The following is a 15893-nucleotide window of genomic DNA, read 5'->3' on the forward strand; positions in this document are numbered from 1 at the left end:
CCAGGGACCTTAGCTTAGTGATGAACTTTGAGGGCACTATGGTGTTGAACGCTGTGCTGTAGTCAATGAATAGCATTCTCACGTAGGTGTTCCTTTTGTCCAGGTGGGAAAGGGCAGTGTAGAGTGCAATAGATATTGCATCATCTGTGGATCTGTTGGGGCGCTAAGAAGCTAAGAATCAAAGAGCAACTGAAGTACTCTACTCCAAACCATGTTCAAACCAATTTTTCTCAATGAGATGATTAATCCCCACTTGGAATCCTGGAATCCTGTTAGATAGGACCTTTAACGTCGCTGTGGCTGTCCCATATTGAACCAAATTATAGTGCCAGTGCACCACAGATTATAGTAAACTCCCATGTGGACCTCTTCAACATCATGCAAGGCAAGCCACACGGTGACCACACAGCAAGGCAAGCCACAAGGTGACGCACCCTAAATGGGATCAGGAGGGTAAGGTCTGATTTCTGTGTCTAGAAAGGCACTGATTTAGGTTAAATCCATTGATTTCAGTTTTTATAAAATAATACTCAGAGCTTTTTAATGTTTGGTGTCCATATTAGGACACTCTATTCTCCACAGCAATACTGTAATTCTGTGTTAACTTGCTCGGCGAATACCAGTCTCCTGTCATAGGACTTGGCTGTGTTGTCTTATTGTTAAATGTTTTCTGATTGGCCAAGGCCTTTGCTCTGGTGCCAGGGGGAGATATTTTGGGCCCTCTGATTGGCTGCGATACCTCAAGGAAGCTCTGTGCATCCAATAGCAGTGTTACCTCCAGGATCCAGCAGCTTGGGGCTAGAGAGGCAGGGGAGATTAGAAGATTCTGGAGCATAGTAGTGCAGCGCTGTAGCAGCAGTACAACATGGCTGGCCTATATATAGGCCTGGCACTGCCTGCATCCTGAGACTGACAGCACAGCACAGCACAGAGAGGATCCAGGTTAGAAGAGTGTAGTGGTGTAGTGGTGTAGCAGCAGTACAACATGGCTGGCCTATATATAGGCCTGGCACTGCCTGCATCCTGAGACTCACAGCACAGCACAGCACAGCACAGAGAGGATCCAGGTTAGAAGAGTGTAGTGGTGTAGTGGTGTAGCAGCAGTATAGCACAGCATGGCTGGCCTATATATAGGCCTGGCACTGCCTGCATCCTGAGACTCACAGCACAGCACAGCACAGAGAGGATCCAGGTTAGAAGAGTGTAGTGGTGTAGTGGTGTAGCAGCAGTACAACATGGCTGGCCTATATATAGGCCTGGCACTGCCTGCATCCTGAGACTGACAGCACAGCACAGCACAGAGAGGATCCAGGTTAGAAGAGTGTAGTGGTGTAGTGGTGTAGCAGCAGTATAGCACAACATGGCTGGCCTATATATAGGCCTGGCACTGCCTGCATCCTGAGACTGACAGCACAGCACAGCACATATAGGATCCAGGTTAGAAGAGTGTAGTGGTGTAGTGGTGTAGCAGCAGTATAGCACAGCATGGCTGGCCTATATATAGGCCTGGCACTGCCTGCATCCTGAGACTCACAGCACAGCACAATGAGGATCCAGGTTAGAAGAGTGTAGTGGTGTAGTGGTGTAGCAGCAGTACAACATGGCTGGCCTATATATAGGCCTGGCACTGCCTGCATCCTGAGACTGACAGCACAGCACAGCACAGAGAGGATCCAGGTTAGAAGAGTGTAGTGGTGTAGTGGTGTAGCAGCAGTATAGCACAGCATGGCTGGCCTATATATAGGCCTGGCACTGCCTGCATCCTGAGACTCACAGCACAGCACAGAGAGTAGCGGGAAAACAACATGCAAACAGGAATAGGAACAAACACATGGCACGGATGATAGTCGAGAGTCGTAGTGTTTACCCACATGGAAAAGATGCATAAAAAATCCTATAAGATTCTTACATTAAATTCTCATATGGCAGACACATATATGATTCATGATAGATTATTGTAATATCTGACTTATAAGACAAATGGCAGAACATACACATTTGCTATTTAAGCTTCATAAATAATTTTCATATGAGCACACACACACACGTACACATGTATGCACATACAAACAAACACACACACACACACACTATAAAACATTTGTAGTTGAGTCAACTTAAAAAATCAAGGCAACTAGCTGCAATATTTCATGTCCTTTCAACTTAAAGATGAAAGGATATTATCAGCTGAACTATACATTTTAAGTTGGATGTACAATATGGAAATCATTTTGTTATTGACAGATGGCTGCTATATTTATTTTTATTTTGGTTGAGACAGGTTGGTTTGGGTTGAGAGGGACTGACCCAGATTCTTCCGGATCCCCACCTCAAGTGTAGCTTCTTAAAGTAATACCTCAATAAATGTTAATCTTCAGTTCTGTTACAAATGTCTCAAATTATCTATGTAAATTCAGAGAGTGACTGCTAAAAAGTATTGAATATATCCACCCACGGATTATACCTGTCAAGCTGTCTTCTACCCAGAGACCCTGAGAGATAAATAGAGAGAGACAGGCCATTTAAGAAAGAACAAAAAGAGTGAGAGAGCATTGTCAGAGGGAGAAAGATAGACAGTGTTGAGAATAGAGGAAGAGACACAAAGAGAGAGGGAGGCAGTGTGTGTGTGTGTGTGTGTGTGTGTGTGTGTGTGTGTGTGTGTGTGTGTGTGTGTGTGTGTGTGTGTGTGTGTGTGTGTGTGTGTGTGTGTGTGTGTGTGTGTGTGTGTGTGTGTGTGTGTGTGTGTGTGTGTGAGTGTGTGTGCATGCGTCTGTGTGTGTGTGTTCGGTGTATCAGAGAGCCAGGGAGATGTGGAGAGAGAAAACAGACAGCATTTGTATTTGTATTTATAATGGATCCCCGTTAGCTGCTGCTCTTTCTGGGGTCCAGCAAAATTAAGACAGTTATATAAAAAAATGTAAACATTACAATACATTTCACAACCGATTTCACAACACATTAAGTGTGTGCCCTCAGGCCACTACTCTACTACCACATATCTACAACACAAAATCCATGTGTACGTGTGTGTATAGTGTGTATGTTATCATGTGTGTGCTGTGGGATTGAGGCAGCATGGAGGAGGCAAGACCAACGGGTGGTGTGTGTGCCCAGGCGCTGTCAGCCATTGTTAGGAGTGTGTGTCCAGCAAGGGGAATTAGCATGATCCCAGAACTTCTGTGACACACTGCCTCTCCCATACGCCTATCTTGATGCAGATCACACACACACATGCTCCTGACCAATTGTGCTATTTTGTGTGTTATTTCTTTGTGCTGATCTTAACTTTTTTTGTAGATAATGTTGTTTCCTAAGACCAAAAAGAGCTTCTGGACATCAGAACAGCGATCACTATCCTCTGGAATCTGGAAACCCACCGGGTGAAGTGGTCGGGGCTCTTCTCTCTCGCTCCCCGACCACCCCTTTAGCCCCCCCCAAAAACATTTATTGGGGCTGGTTCTCGGGCTTCCTCCTCGGCCGGCTTCTGTGTTGCCGTTGCTCCTCTCCTGCCTGGGCTTCCTTCTTTGCCCAGGGTCCTTTTCCCGCAAATATCTCCTCCTAAGACCAAATCTTCCCCACCTGTGTCCAGGGTGTTTGCTCCTGGGCACGCTGCTTGGTCCGTGTTTGGTGGGATCTTCTGTCACGTTCGTTTAAGGACGGGTCAGACCAAGGCGCAGCGTGAAATGCGTACATGTTTATTTAACTGATAAACACACGACAAAACAATAAACAAACAAAACGTGAAGTCCTAAGGTTGAACACACAACAAACCTATACACGGAACAAGATCCCACAACTAACGAGTGCCAATAGGCTGCCTAAGTATGATCCCCAATCAGAGACAACAAGCGACAGCTGTCTCTGATTGGGAATCACACCCGGCCAAACATAGACATACAATCCTAGAATGACAACTTAGAAAACACAACATAGAACACCACACCCTGACTCAACATACCAGAGTCCCATAAGTCAGGGCGTGACAATAACTCTATCCTCCTGATTTCTGCTTACAAGCAAAAACTCAAACAGGAAGTACCAGTATAAAAACTCAATACGGAAGTGGTCCGATGAAACGGATGCTAAGCTACAGGACTGTTTGGCTAGCACAGACTGTAATATTTTCCGCAATTCATCCGATGGAATCCGATGGAGTTTACCACATTAGTCATCGGCTTCATTAATAAGTGCATCAACGTTGTCGTCCCCACAGCAACCGTATGTACATATCCCAACCAGAAGCCATGGATTACAGACAAATCTGCAACACTGAACCATGCATGAAAGCACCAGCTGTTACGGACGACTGTGTGATCACTTTCTCCGTTGCCGATGTGAGTAAGACCTTTAAACAGGTTAACATTCACAAGGCTGCAGGGCCAGACGGATTACCAGGACGCATACTCAGAGCATGCATTGACCAGTTAGCAAGTGTCTTCACTGACATTTTCAACCTCTCCTTGACCCAGTCTGTAATACCTACATGGTTCAAGCAGACCACCATTGTCCCTGTGCCGAAGAACGCCAAGGTGCTCAATGAACAGCATGCTCAATGAACAGCATTCTCACGTAGGTGTTCCTTTTGTCCAGGTGGGAAAGGGCAGTGTGGAGTGCAATAGAGATTACGTCATCTGTGGAGCTGTTGGAGTGGTATGTTAATTGGAGTGGGTCCAGGGTGTTTGGGATGATGGTGTTGATGTGAGCTGTGACCAGCCTTATAAAGCATTTGATGGCTACAGATTTGAGTGCTACGGGGCGACATGGCAACACTAAAACACTCTCTCTCTCTCTCCCTCTCTCTCTCTCTCTCTCCTGCTCTGGCTGGCCAATGGGCCGTGCTCAAGAAGGTTATTTACGGCTCATACTCTTGCCAGTGAATATAATTGAAAAGCTTTCATCTGCTAGCAAAGCAATTTCCTTAATGCCTTTAGCACACATGATGGATGTGATGAAAGTGGTGGCAAATGGACAGGCTGTGAGCGCAGGGCGCAGGGTATAAAAAGACAGCCCAGCCACCCAGCAGAGGACAGGAACAGAGGGAGGATGACGGGCGGGCGGAGAAAGGAGAAAGCATGAGGAGAATAAGCATGCAGAAATGGACAGTGTAGAAGAGAAGGGATGAACGGAACAGGACACCATGATCTGGCTGGTGTAGGGTGCTAGACCATTCAACCTGAGGAGTTGTACAGAGATAATAGGCCATCTGGCATTGCTATAGCTTCCTCTTGACACAATGTACACAACCTTAGACATCTGCTAAATGTTTGCTAGTATGACCTCCTCCCTTCCTCGCTACACCCCTCTACACCCAACAGTATTCATCTTTACAGTGACACCCTGTGGTCATAACATACTGCAGTACCTGTACATTCCAAAAGACCCCAGGACTCCATAGGGACCTGTGCTTTGTTGATCTGAGAGGTGCCCTGATTGAAGATCTGATCCTTTCTTATCAACATACATTTGTATTTGTATTTCTTTGGGTTGATTTCAAATGTATTTAGTCAGGGAAGTCAAATTAAAACCCTTTTATTTTTATTTTTTTATGACTCCTGCACAACATACAAAATAAAAAAACACTTACATCAATACAAAATAAATACACTCTTGAAGTAAATACTAACCTTTGCTTAGACAGGGAAGTCATATTGAGAGACCCAGGACTATTTTTCAAATGACCCATGCACAACATATAAAATACAAAACACACACATCAAATACAATGTATACACTAGGGAAGTAAATACAACATACAAAATACACAGAATCAATCAAACAATCATGGCATGTGCAGTCCTCTATGAGCAGGTCTCCAACCAAAGTCTTAAAACAACCATAGGGGAATAGGTTTTCAATTTACCCAGGAGTTCATTCCATGTCTGAGGGGCATATAATCCAAATGCAGTTTTCCCTATTTCTGATGAGGTATGGAGGACATCAAGAACAAGCCAGTTCTGTGAGCATGTCTATGGCTGTGTTTACACAGGAAGCCCAATTCAGATGTTATGCTAATTATTTCCATATCTGACACCTATCTGATCTTTTCACTAATGGGTAAACAGAAGAGAAAAAAACATATGGAATCTAATCTTTTGACTTCAAAAGTATACCACATCCATATATGGATCTCAATCCTGATACAATTCTGATGTTCCATATGTGACCTCAGTCTGGATCAGATGTTTTTGCTGTGAAGTGGCTTTTTTGCAAATGATCTGCCACTACTACAGCAAGCACCCAAGATTTAAAGGAACAGTGACAGGAAATGAGCATTCCATCTGTATGCTACTTCAGAGGCTACATCAGTGTGAATGCGCAAATCTGATATGGGTCACATGTAAAACTGAGTGTGGACAGTCATAAATAAAGATTGGATATGAAACAAAAATCTGAATTAGGTTCTTAGTGTGGCTGTATAAACACAGGTGGTATGTCTCCAATTAAGAAGGGATGTGAGATAGGTAGCCCAATTCTGATCTTTTCCCAGTTATTGGTCTTTTGACAGCTCTTTCTACAATAATTGGGGAAAAGATCAGAATTGGGCTGCCTGTGTAAACGCAGCCACAGGGAGTTTCTGTAAAACTGCCTTATACAGAAATGGAAACCAGGCGAGCCTAGATTTTTATATAAAATACAATAGTGGGTGCGAAACCAGTAATAACAGGAAGGGCACTATGGTACACTGAGTCCAGAGGTTTTAGTGTAGTGGTGGCAACATGCATATATATTGCCTTTTCAAAACAACCCTCTCCCTCCCAGGTGAGGCCAAGACCAGGAGCCACAGTACAGAACCTCTGTCCAGGCACGAGAGCAAAGCTCACCACGGAGGCAGCCAGGAGTCTCCCAAATCCCAGGAGTGGGATGGGCCCTCCGGACATTCATCCACCCCCACTGCCACGCCCAGCCGCCTGGGACGCTCTTCTGTCAGCCCCACCATGATGCTGGGGAGTGGGGGCACAGGTGAGGTCCTCTGCCTGGAGTTACACACAATTTGTTTTTAATGACAGAAATGAAATGTTTCGATATTGATTGGTTTTGAATGAAGTGGAAATAGTGAAATATTATTTGTCTTCCAATGTTGGAGCCTATAGTGTTCGATTGGTAAGCGCTAATAGTTTAGAAGACACATGTCTACAAAATGTATTGGTATGACATCCAAGAATTATAAGTGGGCTATATGGGTGCACGTCTTTTTAAACAGAAAAAAATGCATAATGTCAAGGTAGGATAAATTATTCAGATATGATGAAAGAAATTAATGTTACATCATAAAATTATAATGTGTACAGAATGTGGCTCATATTCCTTGATACAGTGGATTCAGAAAGCATTCAGACCCGTTGACTTTTTCCATATTTTGTTACGTTACAGCCTTATTCTAAAATTGATTAAATTGTTTAATGACAAATAATGACAAAGCAAAAATACATTTTTGCTAATTAAAAATGAATAAAAAACAAAAATTGACATAAGTACTTAGACCCTCTACTCAGTATTTTTTGAAGAACCTTTGGCAGCGATTACAGCCTTGAGTCTTCTTGGGTATGACGCTACAAGCATGGTACACCTGTATTTGGGGAGTTTCTCCAATTCTTCTCTGTAGATCCTCTCAAGCTCTGTCAGGTTGGATGGGGAGTGTCACTGCACAGCAATTTTCAGGTCTCTCCAGAGATGTTTGATCGGGTTCAAGTCCAGGCTCTGGCTGGGCCACTCAAGGACATTCAGAGACTTGTCCCGAAGCCACTCATGCGTTGTCTTGGCTGTGTGCTTAGGGTCGTTGTCCTGTCGGAAGGTGAACCTTCACCCCAGTCTGAGGTCCTGAGCGCTCTGGAGCAGGTTTTCATCAAGGATCTCTCTGTGCTTTGCTCCCTCCCAGTCCCTGCCACTGAAAAACATCCCCACAGCATGATGCTGCCACCACCATGCTTCACTGTAGGGTTGGTGCCAGGTTTCTTCCAGACATGACGCTTGGCATTCAGGCCAAATATTTCAATCTTGGTTTCATCAGACCAGAAAATCTTGTTTCTCATGGTCTGAGAGTCTTTAGGTGCCTTTTGGCAAACTCCAAGCGGGCCGTCATATGCCTTTTACTGAGGAGTGGCTTCCATCTGGCCACTCTACCATAAAGGCCTGATTGGTGGAGTGCTGCCAAGATGGTTGTCCTTCTGGAAGGTTCTCCCGGTTCATAGTCACCTCCGTGGCCAAGGCCCTTCTCCCCCGATTGCTCAGTTGGGCCGGGCGGCCAGCTCTAGGAAGATTCTTGGTGGTTCCAAAATTCTTCGATTGAAGAATGATGGAGGCCACTGAGTTCTTGGGGACCTTCAATGCTGCAGAAATGTTATGGTACCTTTCCCCAGATCTGTTCCTCGACACAATCCTGTCTCGGAGCTCTACCGACAATTCCTTCGACCTCATGGCTTGGTTTTTGCTCTGACATGCATTGTCAACTGTGGGACCTTATATAGACAGGTGTGTCAATCAATTGAATTTACCACAGGTGGAACATTTCTAAAAACCTGTTTTCGCTTTGTTATTATGGGGTATTGTGTGTAGATTGATGAGGATATATTTTTTTTTAATCCATTTTAGAATAAGGCTGTAACGTAACAAAATGTGGAAAAAGTCAAAGTGTCTGAATACTTTCCGAATGCACTGTAAATTAAGATTGATCTCTTCTTGAATTAACTCCTGAGTTGGTTCAAGTCAAATGCAACTGAAATGTAACTTCTGTGACCACTATGCAATTCTGACATTCAGTGCAACTGAGATTAAGTTAATAAACGCAGGTACTGAGGACAGAGCAGTCAAGGTTAGCTAACCGATAGAATTGGGTTTAAGTATTTGGGTTTTAACTCCTATTGAAGGCTAAAGCACAGCTAACGAAGCACAGGGCAAATGTGCCTATATGTCCTGACAACAATATAGGTCCTTACAACACTTAGGTCCTCACAACATCCCTCGCAACAACGTACTGTACATCCTAACTGACTGAGCATGTCTCCCTACAGAATCTAAAGCGGTGTGTAAGCTGGGCCGGTCAGCCTCTACATCGGGGGTTCCTTCCCCGTGCGGGACGCCCCAGCACCAGCCCTCCGAGCCTCAGCCAGGCTATAGTCAGGTACCGCCGCATACCACCACAGAATAAGAGAGCGAGCTAGAAAGAAAGTGTGTGTGAGCCCGTGTGGGGCCTTTGTCTCCGCCTCTCTGTGTTCACCTGTGTGTCGGCTGTCTGACCCCATCCCCAAATCGTCTGTTCCTCAACGCGTCCCCCGTCCCCCCGTCACCTGTCCCCCCACTCTGTAGCTAGACCCTTGTTTTGTCTCGTTCTGTATTGCATTTATCCAGGGGCACTCTGCTCATTTGTGTTTTGTGTTTGTGGAGACATCTTTCTTCATCCTGTGGTATTTCAAGTTGATGGGTATACTCATATATACAGACATTTAACCTCAGTGATATAATCATCTGTTTCCATCTCAGGACGAGGAGCCAGGGGAAGCTTTCTCCCTCCCTCCTCCTTTTACTTTTACCACTATACCTACCTGACCCTACTTCATTTAGCTGGCCCTTACATTTAGCTGGCACTTCCCTTTGTACGCTAAATAAAACTTCCAATTTACTGGAACCGTACCACTGTACTTTGACCTTACCTCCACCTGTGCCTTTAGCTGGCCCGTAACCTGGACTTGATCTGGTCGATAACTGGCACCTTCAATTGCCCCTTTTCTTTTACCTCTATGACCATCCATGCGATAACCTGACCCTTTGATCTATACATTGACCAGCACTTTGACCTATACCTTGCATTTTAACTGTTCTAACTGTCTTTTCCCGTGCTTTTAACTGCTTTTCTCCCTAGCAGCACTGTCAGTTCCCAAGATATGCAGTTTCTCCTCTTCCCTTCTAAAAATGACCAAACGTGACTAATTTCATGTTTGATGTATGTATATACAGTGCTGTGAAAAATGATTTGCCCCCTTTATGATTTTCTCTATTTTTGATACTGAATGCTATCAGTTCTTCAACCTAAACCTAATATTAGATTAACATTTTAGTCATTTAGCAGACGCTCTTATCCAGAGCGACTTACAGTTAGTGAGTGCGTACATTTTTCATACTGGCCCCCCATGGGAATCAAACCCACAACCCTGGCGTTGCAAGCGCCATGCTCTACCAACTGAGCTACAGGAGGCCTTAGATAAAGGGAACCTGAGTTTACAAATAACAAAAAAACAATATATTAATTTTCTTTCTTTAATTAACAAACACCCAATTCCCATGTGTGAAAAAGTAATTGCCCCCTTACACTCAATAACTGGTTGTGCCACCTTTTGGTGCAATGACTGTAATCAAAATCAAAACCTTCCTGTAATTGTTGATTGTTGATCAGTCTCTCACATCACTGTGGAGGAATGCAGTGTTTGGTTTTCGCCAGACATAATGGGACCCATCTCGTCCAAAAAGTTGACAAAAGTTTGCCAAGCACCTGGATGATCAAGACTCTTGGAAGAATGTTCCATGGACAGATGAGTCAAAAGTATAACTTTTTGGACGACATGGGTCCCATTATGCCTGGCGAAAACCAAACACTCCACAGTAAGAACCTTATACCAACGTTCCAGCACGGTGGTGGTGGTGTGATGGTTTGGGGATGCTTTGCTGCCTCAGGACCTGTACGACTTGCCTTAATAGAAGAAACCATTAATTCTGCTCTGTATCAGAGAATTCTACAGGAGAATGTCAGGCCATACGTATGTGAGCTGAAGCTGAAGCGCAGCTGACCATGATCCAAAACACACAATCAAGTCTACATGAAAATGGTTAAAAAGCAACACATTTGAAGTTTTGGAATGGCCTAGTTAAAGTCCAGACCTAATCCCAATTGAGATGTTGTGGCAGGACTTGAAACGAGCAGTTCATGCTTGGAAACCCACAAATGTAGCTGAGTTAAAGCAGTTCTGCATGCAAGAGTGGGCCAAAATTCCTCCACAGCGATGTGAGAGACTGATCAACAACTACAGGAAGCATTTGGTTGCAGTCATTGCAGCTAAAGGTGGCACAACCAGTTATTGAGTGTAAGGGGGCAATAACTTTTTCACACAGGGGAATTGGGTGTTGCATAACTTTGTTTATCAAATAAATGAAATAATTATGTAATTGTTGTGTTATTTGTTCACTCAGGTTCACTTTATCTGATATTAGGTTTGGGTTGAAGATCTGATAACAAAATATAATAACAAATATGCCAAAATTGAGAAAATCAGAAAGGGGGCAAATACTTTCTCACGGCACACAACATATGTGGAATTTTTATTGAGAGCACTTTGTGTTTGTGTATGCTGTTGTTTATGGAACAAGTTTTTTTTTTCTTCTTATATCTCTTCATGAGTGATCAACCATGCTTGAACATGTCACATTGATGTATACATACGTATCTCTCTACACACAACACACACACAACAAGCACGCACGCACGCACGCACGCACGCACGCACGCACGCACGCACGCACGCACGCACGCACGCACGCACGCACGCACACACACACACACACACACACACACACACACACACACACACACACACACACACACACACACACACACTATGACAGGTCACCCAACCATTTGCACGACTCAGAACTAAGCTACCCAGCCTTCTTCATTGTCACTCCGCAGTTCTTAGAAAAAGTAGTCTAACTAAAAACAGAAGGCCTATCCTACTGAAAGTAATCCAATCAAAACAGAAGCCAAGAAAATAAAACCTTGTAAAATCCTTCTGTCATTCCTCCATTTCCGTGTCATTTTTGTGTCTGTGTCCTTGTCTATCTATTCTGAGAAAAAGCATTTGTTGTTATGTGTGTTTTCAAATGAATGTCTCTCTGTGTGAATGTTTGTGTATTTGTGTGTATGCACATGCAGTGGGCCATGCTTCACAATTAGATAAGTCTGCTTAAACTTGCTATCTGAATAATTGAATATTTGATTACCGTAATGTCTACACTTGAATTTAGTGTTATATAAAGCCTTGGTCAATGATGACACTGGGTTTTACTGTTAATGGAAAGCAGGACAGTCTTATACACATCAATACGTCATATAGTGTTATACACACCTAGACTACGTAGGCTACCCACAATATAGACCTGCCGTTTTCAGACAAAATCAACACACACTTCACAACCAACACATTATTTACATTTTAGTCATTTAGCAGACGCTCTTATCCAGTGCATACATTTTTCATACTGGTCCCCCGTGGGAATCGAACCCACAACCCTGGCGTTGCAAGCGCCATGCTCTACCAATTGAGCTACACAGGACTGAGTAGCACTCACTACCAACTATTTTCTACTTCTGTCTATAACATACACCTAGACCATTGGTTCCCAAACTTTTTTTAACCGTGGCACACCTTGACGGGAGAAAAAGTTCTGTGGCACACCTAAACTTTTCCTAATAATTTATTTAGTGGCAATGACGTCCATCTCATCTGATTCATGCTGCAAATAATCCATTTTCTGTGACATTTGTTTTTCTTCATAGTTTAAATAGGGTTTATTTTAACTATTTTCATAGTTCCGTACTCATGTTTAATTTATGTGTACCCATTTAAAAGCGTCCTGCAAATCTCCTATAGAAAGAAAAACTGGTAGCTCCGGTGAAATAGGTCTTACTTTTGAACGGAAAGGTCTAGAGATGAGAGGTTTTTGGCATTGTAAAGGTGCAACCACAGACCCAAAGCCATGCTCCATTTGTTTCTTTGGCAGAGGCTGTGGTACTGCTAAGCATTGTCAGACTTGCCTGTGCTAATGGTTCTCACAGGAGAAGTAAAATGATACAAATGACTATGCTCGTTGTGCGCCCCTCAAATTATACAAATGTAACAACAGCTCCAGCGCACTGGACTTGAAACAACGATACAGATGTAACCATGTGTGTCATTCAATGTATTATCTGAGTGGCACTGGTGCTCCCAAGTCAAAATCCCATGTTCATTCCACAGGTCACGTTTAGAGCGTTCCAAAAAATTATCAAAATTAGGAAAAGTTTCACGGCACACCTGAGAGTTCCTCAAGGCACACCAGTGTGCCGCGGTACACCGGTTAAAAACCACTGACCTAGACTACTCACAATTTGTACTCTTTCCAGACACCAACAACACACACTTCACAACACATACATCTATCATACAAATACAGTGCCTAGTGAAAGTCTGCTCACCCCTTCCACTGTTGTCACATTTTGCTGCCTTAAAATTAAATCTAAAAAGGGATTCAATTACATTTTTCCCACTACAAATCTACACAACCTGCTTCACATTTTAAAAGTAAAATAACATGTATAGAGCATTTTGTAAATGAATAAAATAGAAAAACTAAGATGTCTTGATTGCGTATGTCTTCACACCCCAGAGTTAATACTTGGTCTAAGGACCTTTGGCAACAATTACACCTGTAACTAATGTTGAATAAGATTTCACCAACTCTTAGTATACAAAACATTAGGAACACCTGCTCTTTCCATGACATAGACTGACCAGGTGAATCCAGGTGAAAGCTATGATCCCTTATTGATGTCACTTGTTAAATCTACTTCAGTGTAGATTAATGGGTATGTGTGCCTTGAGACAACTGAGACATGGATTGGGTTTGTGTGCCATTCAGCGGGTGAATGGGCAAGACAAAATATTTAAGTGCCTTTGAACGGGGTATGGTAGAAGGTGCCAGGTGCACCAGTTTGAGTGTGTCAAGAACTGTAACGCTGATGGGTTTTTCATGCTCAACAGTTTGCCTTGTGCATCAAGAATGGTCCACCACCCAAAGGACATCCAGCCAACTTGACACAACTGTGGGAAGCATTGGAGTCGACATGGGCCAGAATCCCTGTGGAACGCTTTCGACACCTTGTAGAGTCAGGCCCCAACGAATTTAGGCTGTTCTGGGGGCAAAAAGGGGTGCAACTCAATATTAGGAAGGTGTTCCTAATGTTTTGTAGACTCATCCATTGTTTGTTGTCAAAATTGTTGAAGCTCAGTAAATATGTTTGGGAATCATTATTGGACAGCAATATTCAAACCTTTTTAAGCAGTTTTAATGTCAGGACTGAGAATGGACCCTTCAAGAACACTCAACAACTCTTGGAAAGCCATTCCGGTATCTTTGGCATAAACATTTGTGTAATTGTCCCACTGAAAAAATACAACTCTATTCCAGAGTTCAGAACATCTATTTAGAAGACTGAGGCAGGTTTTCCTCTAGCTTTTTACCTGGGCTTTGCTCCTTTCATATTCTTTTGATCCTTACAAACTCCACAGCCCCTGCCGGTGACAAGCATACCCATAACATAATGCTGCCACCACAATACTTGAAAATACAAAGGGATCAACAATATTACATTCCCTCCACATTACTGACCTGTATGACAACGTGAAAAGAAGGAAGCCTGTATTTAAAAAATATATATTTCATCCATTATGTTTGCTAAAAGGCCCTTAGGTAATACTGCAAGACAACATGGCAAATAAATACACTTTTTGGCTTAAAATAAACACTTGGGACATATCCAATTAAACACATCACAGAGTGAAACCCTCTGTATTTTGAAGTAATGTGGTGGCAGCATTATCTTATGTGTATGCTTGTCACCAGCATAGACTGATGAGTTTGTCAGGATCAAAATAAATATATACACTACCGTTCAAAAGTTTGGGGTCACGTAGAAATGTCCTTTCTTTCGAAAAGCAATTTTTTTGTCCATTACAATAACATCAAATTGATCAGAAATACAGTGTAGACATTGTTAATGTTGTAAATGGCTATTGTAGCTGGAAACGGCAGATTTGTAATGGAATATCTACATAGGCGTACAGAGGCCCATTATCAGCAACAATCAGTCCTGTGTTCCAATGGCACTTTGTGTTTGCTAATCTAAGTTTATTATTTTAAAAGACTAATTTATCATTAGAAAACCCTTTTGCAATTATGTTAGCACAGCTGAAAACTGTTGTGCTGATTAAAGAAGCAATAAAACTGACCTTCTTGAGACTAGTTGAGTATCTGGAGCATCAGCAATTGTGGGTTCAATTACAAGATCAAAATGGCCAGAAACAAATAACTTTCTTCTGAAACTCGTCAGTCTATTCTTGTTCTGAGAAATGAAGGCTATGCCATGCGAGAAATTGCCAAGAAACTGAAGATCTCATGCAACGCTGTGTACTACTCCCTTGTATGTATTTTTGCTAATTTATTGAAAATGAAATACAGAAATATCTCAATTACATAAGTATTCACACCCCTGAGTCAATACTTTGTAGAAGCTCCTTTGGCAGCGATTACAGCTGTGAGTTTTTCTGGGTAAGTTGCTAGAGCTTTCCACACCTGGATTGAGCAACATTTGCCTATTAACTTTTCAAAATTCTGTTAAAATGGATGTTAGTCATTGCTAGACAACCATTTTCATGTCTTGCCATACATTTTCAAGTAGATGCAAGTCAAAACTGTAAATCAGCCACTCAGGAACATTCACTGTCTTCTTGGCAAGCAACTTCAGTGTAGATTTGGCCTTGTGTTTTAGGTTATTGTCCTGCTGAAAGGTGAATTCCTGAACCAGGTTTTCCTCTAGGATTTTGCCTGTGTTTAGCTCCATTCCATTTCTTTTTTATCCTGAAAAACAATTCATTAACAATTACAAGCATACCCATAACATGACGCAGCCACCACTATGCTTGAAAATATGGAGAGTGGTACTCAGTAATGTGTTGTTATGCATTTATATTCAGGACAAAAGGTTAATCGCTTTGCCACATTTCTTTGCAGAATTACTTTAGTGCATTGTTGCAAACATGATGCATGTTTTGGAATATTTTTTTATGTACAGGTTTCCTTCTTTTCACTCT

At 42.7% G+C, this 15893-nt stretch overlaps 1 protein-coding gene across 1 annotated transcript in view; it reads left to right on the top strand.

The window, feature by feature from the left end:
- The window catches only part of LOC311105359 (neuronal tyrosine-phosphorylated phosphoinositide-3-kinase adapter 2-like), a gene marked incomplete at both ends in the record, with an annotated part of 136883 nt that overhangs the window by 119388 nt on the left and 1602 nt on the right, over positions 1 to 15893 (top strand). The window contains 2 exons of the mRNA XM_084147487.1: positions 6760 to 6960; positions 9009 to 9118. Of these exons, the coding sequence (XP_084003613.1) occupies positions 6760 to 6960; positions 9009 to 9118 (311 nt within the window). The remainder of the gene's footprint in view (positions 1 to 6759; positions 6961 to 9008; positions 9119 to 15893) is intronic.

This window comes from Coregonus lavaretus (genome assembly GCF_964263955.1).
Source record: "Coregonus lavaretus genome assembly, chromosome: 30".
Lineage (NCBI taxonomy): Eukaryota > Metazoa > Chordata > Actinopteri > Salmoniformes > Salmonidae > Coregonus > Coregonus lavaretus.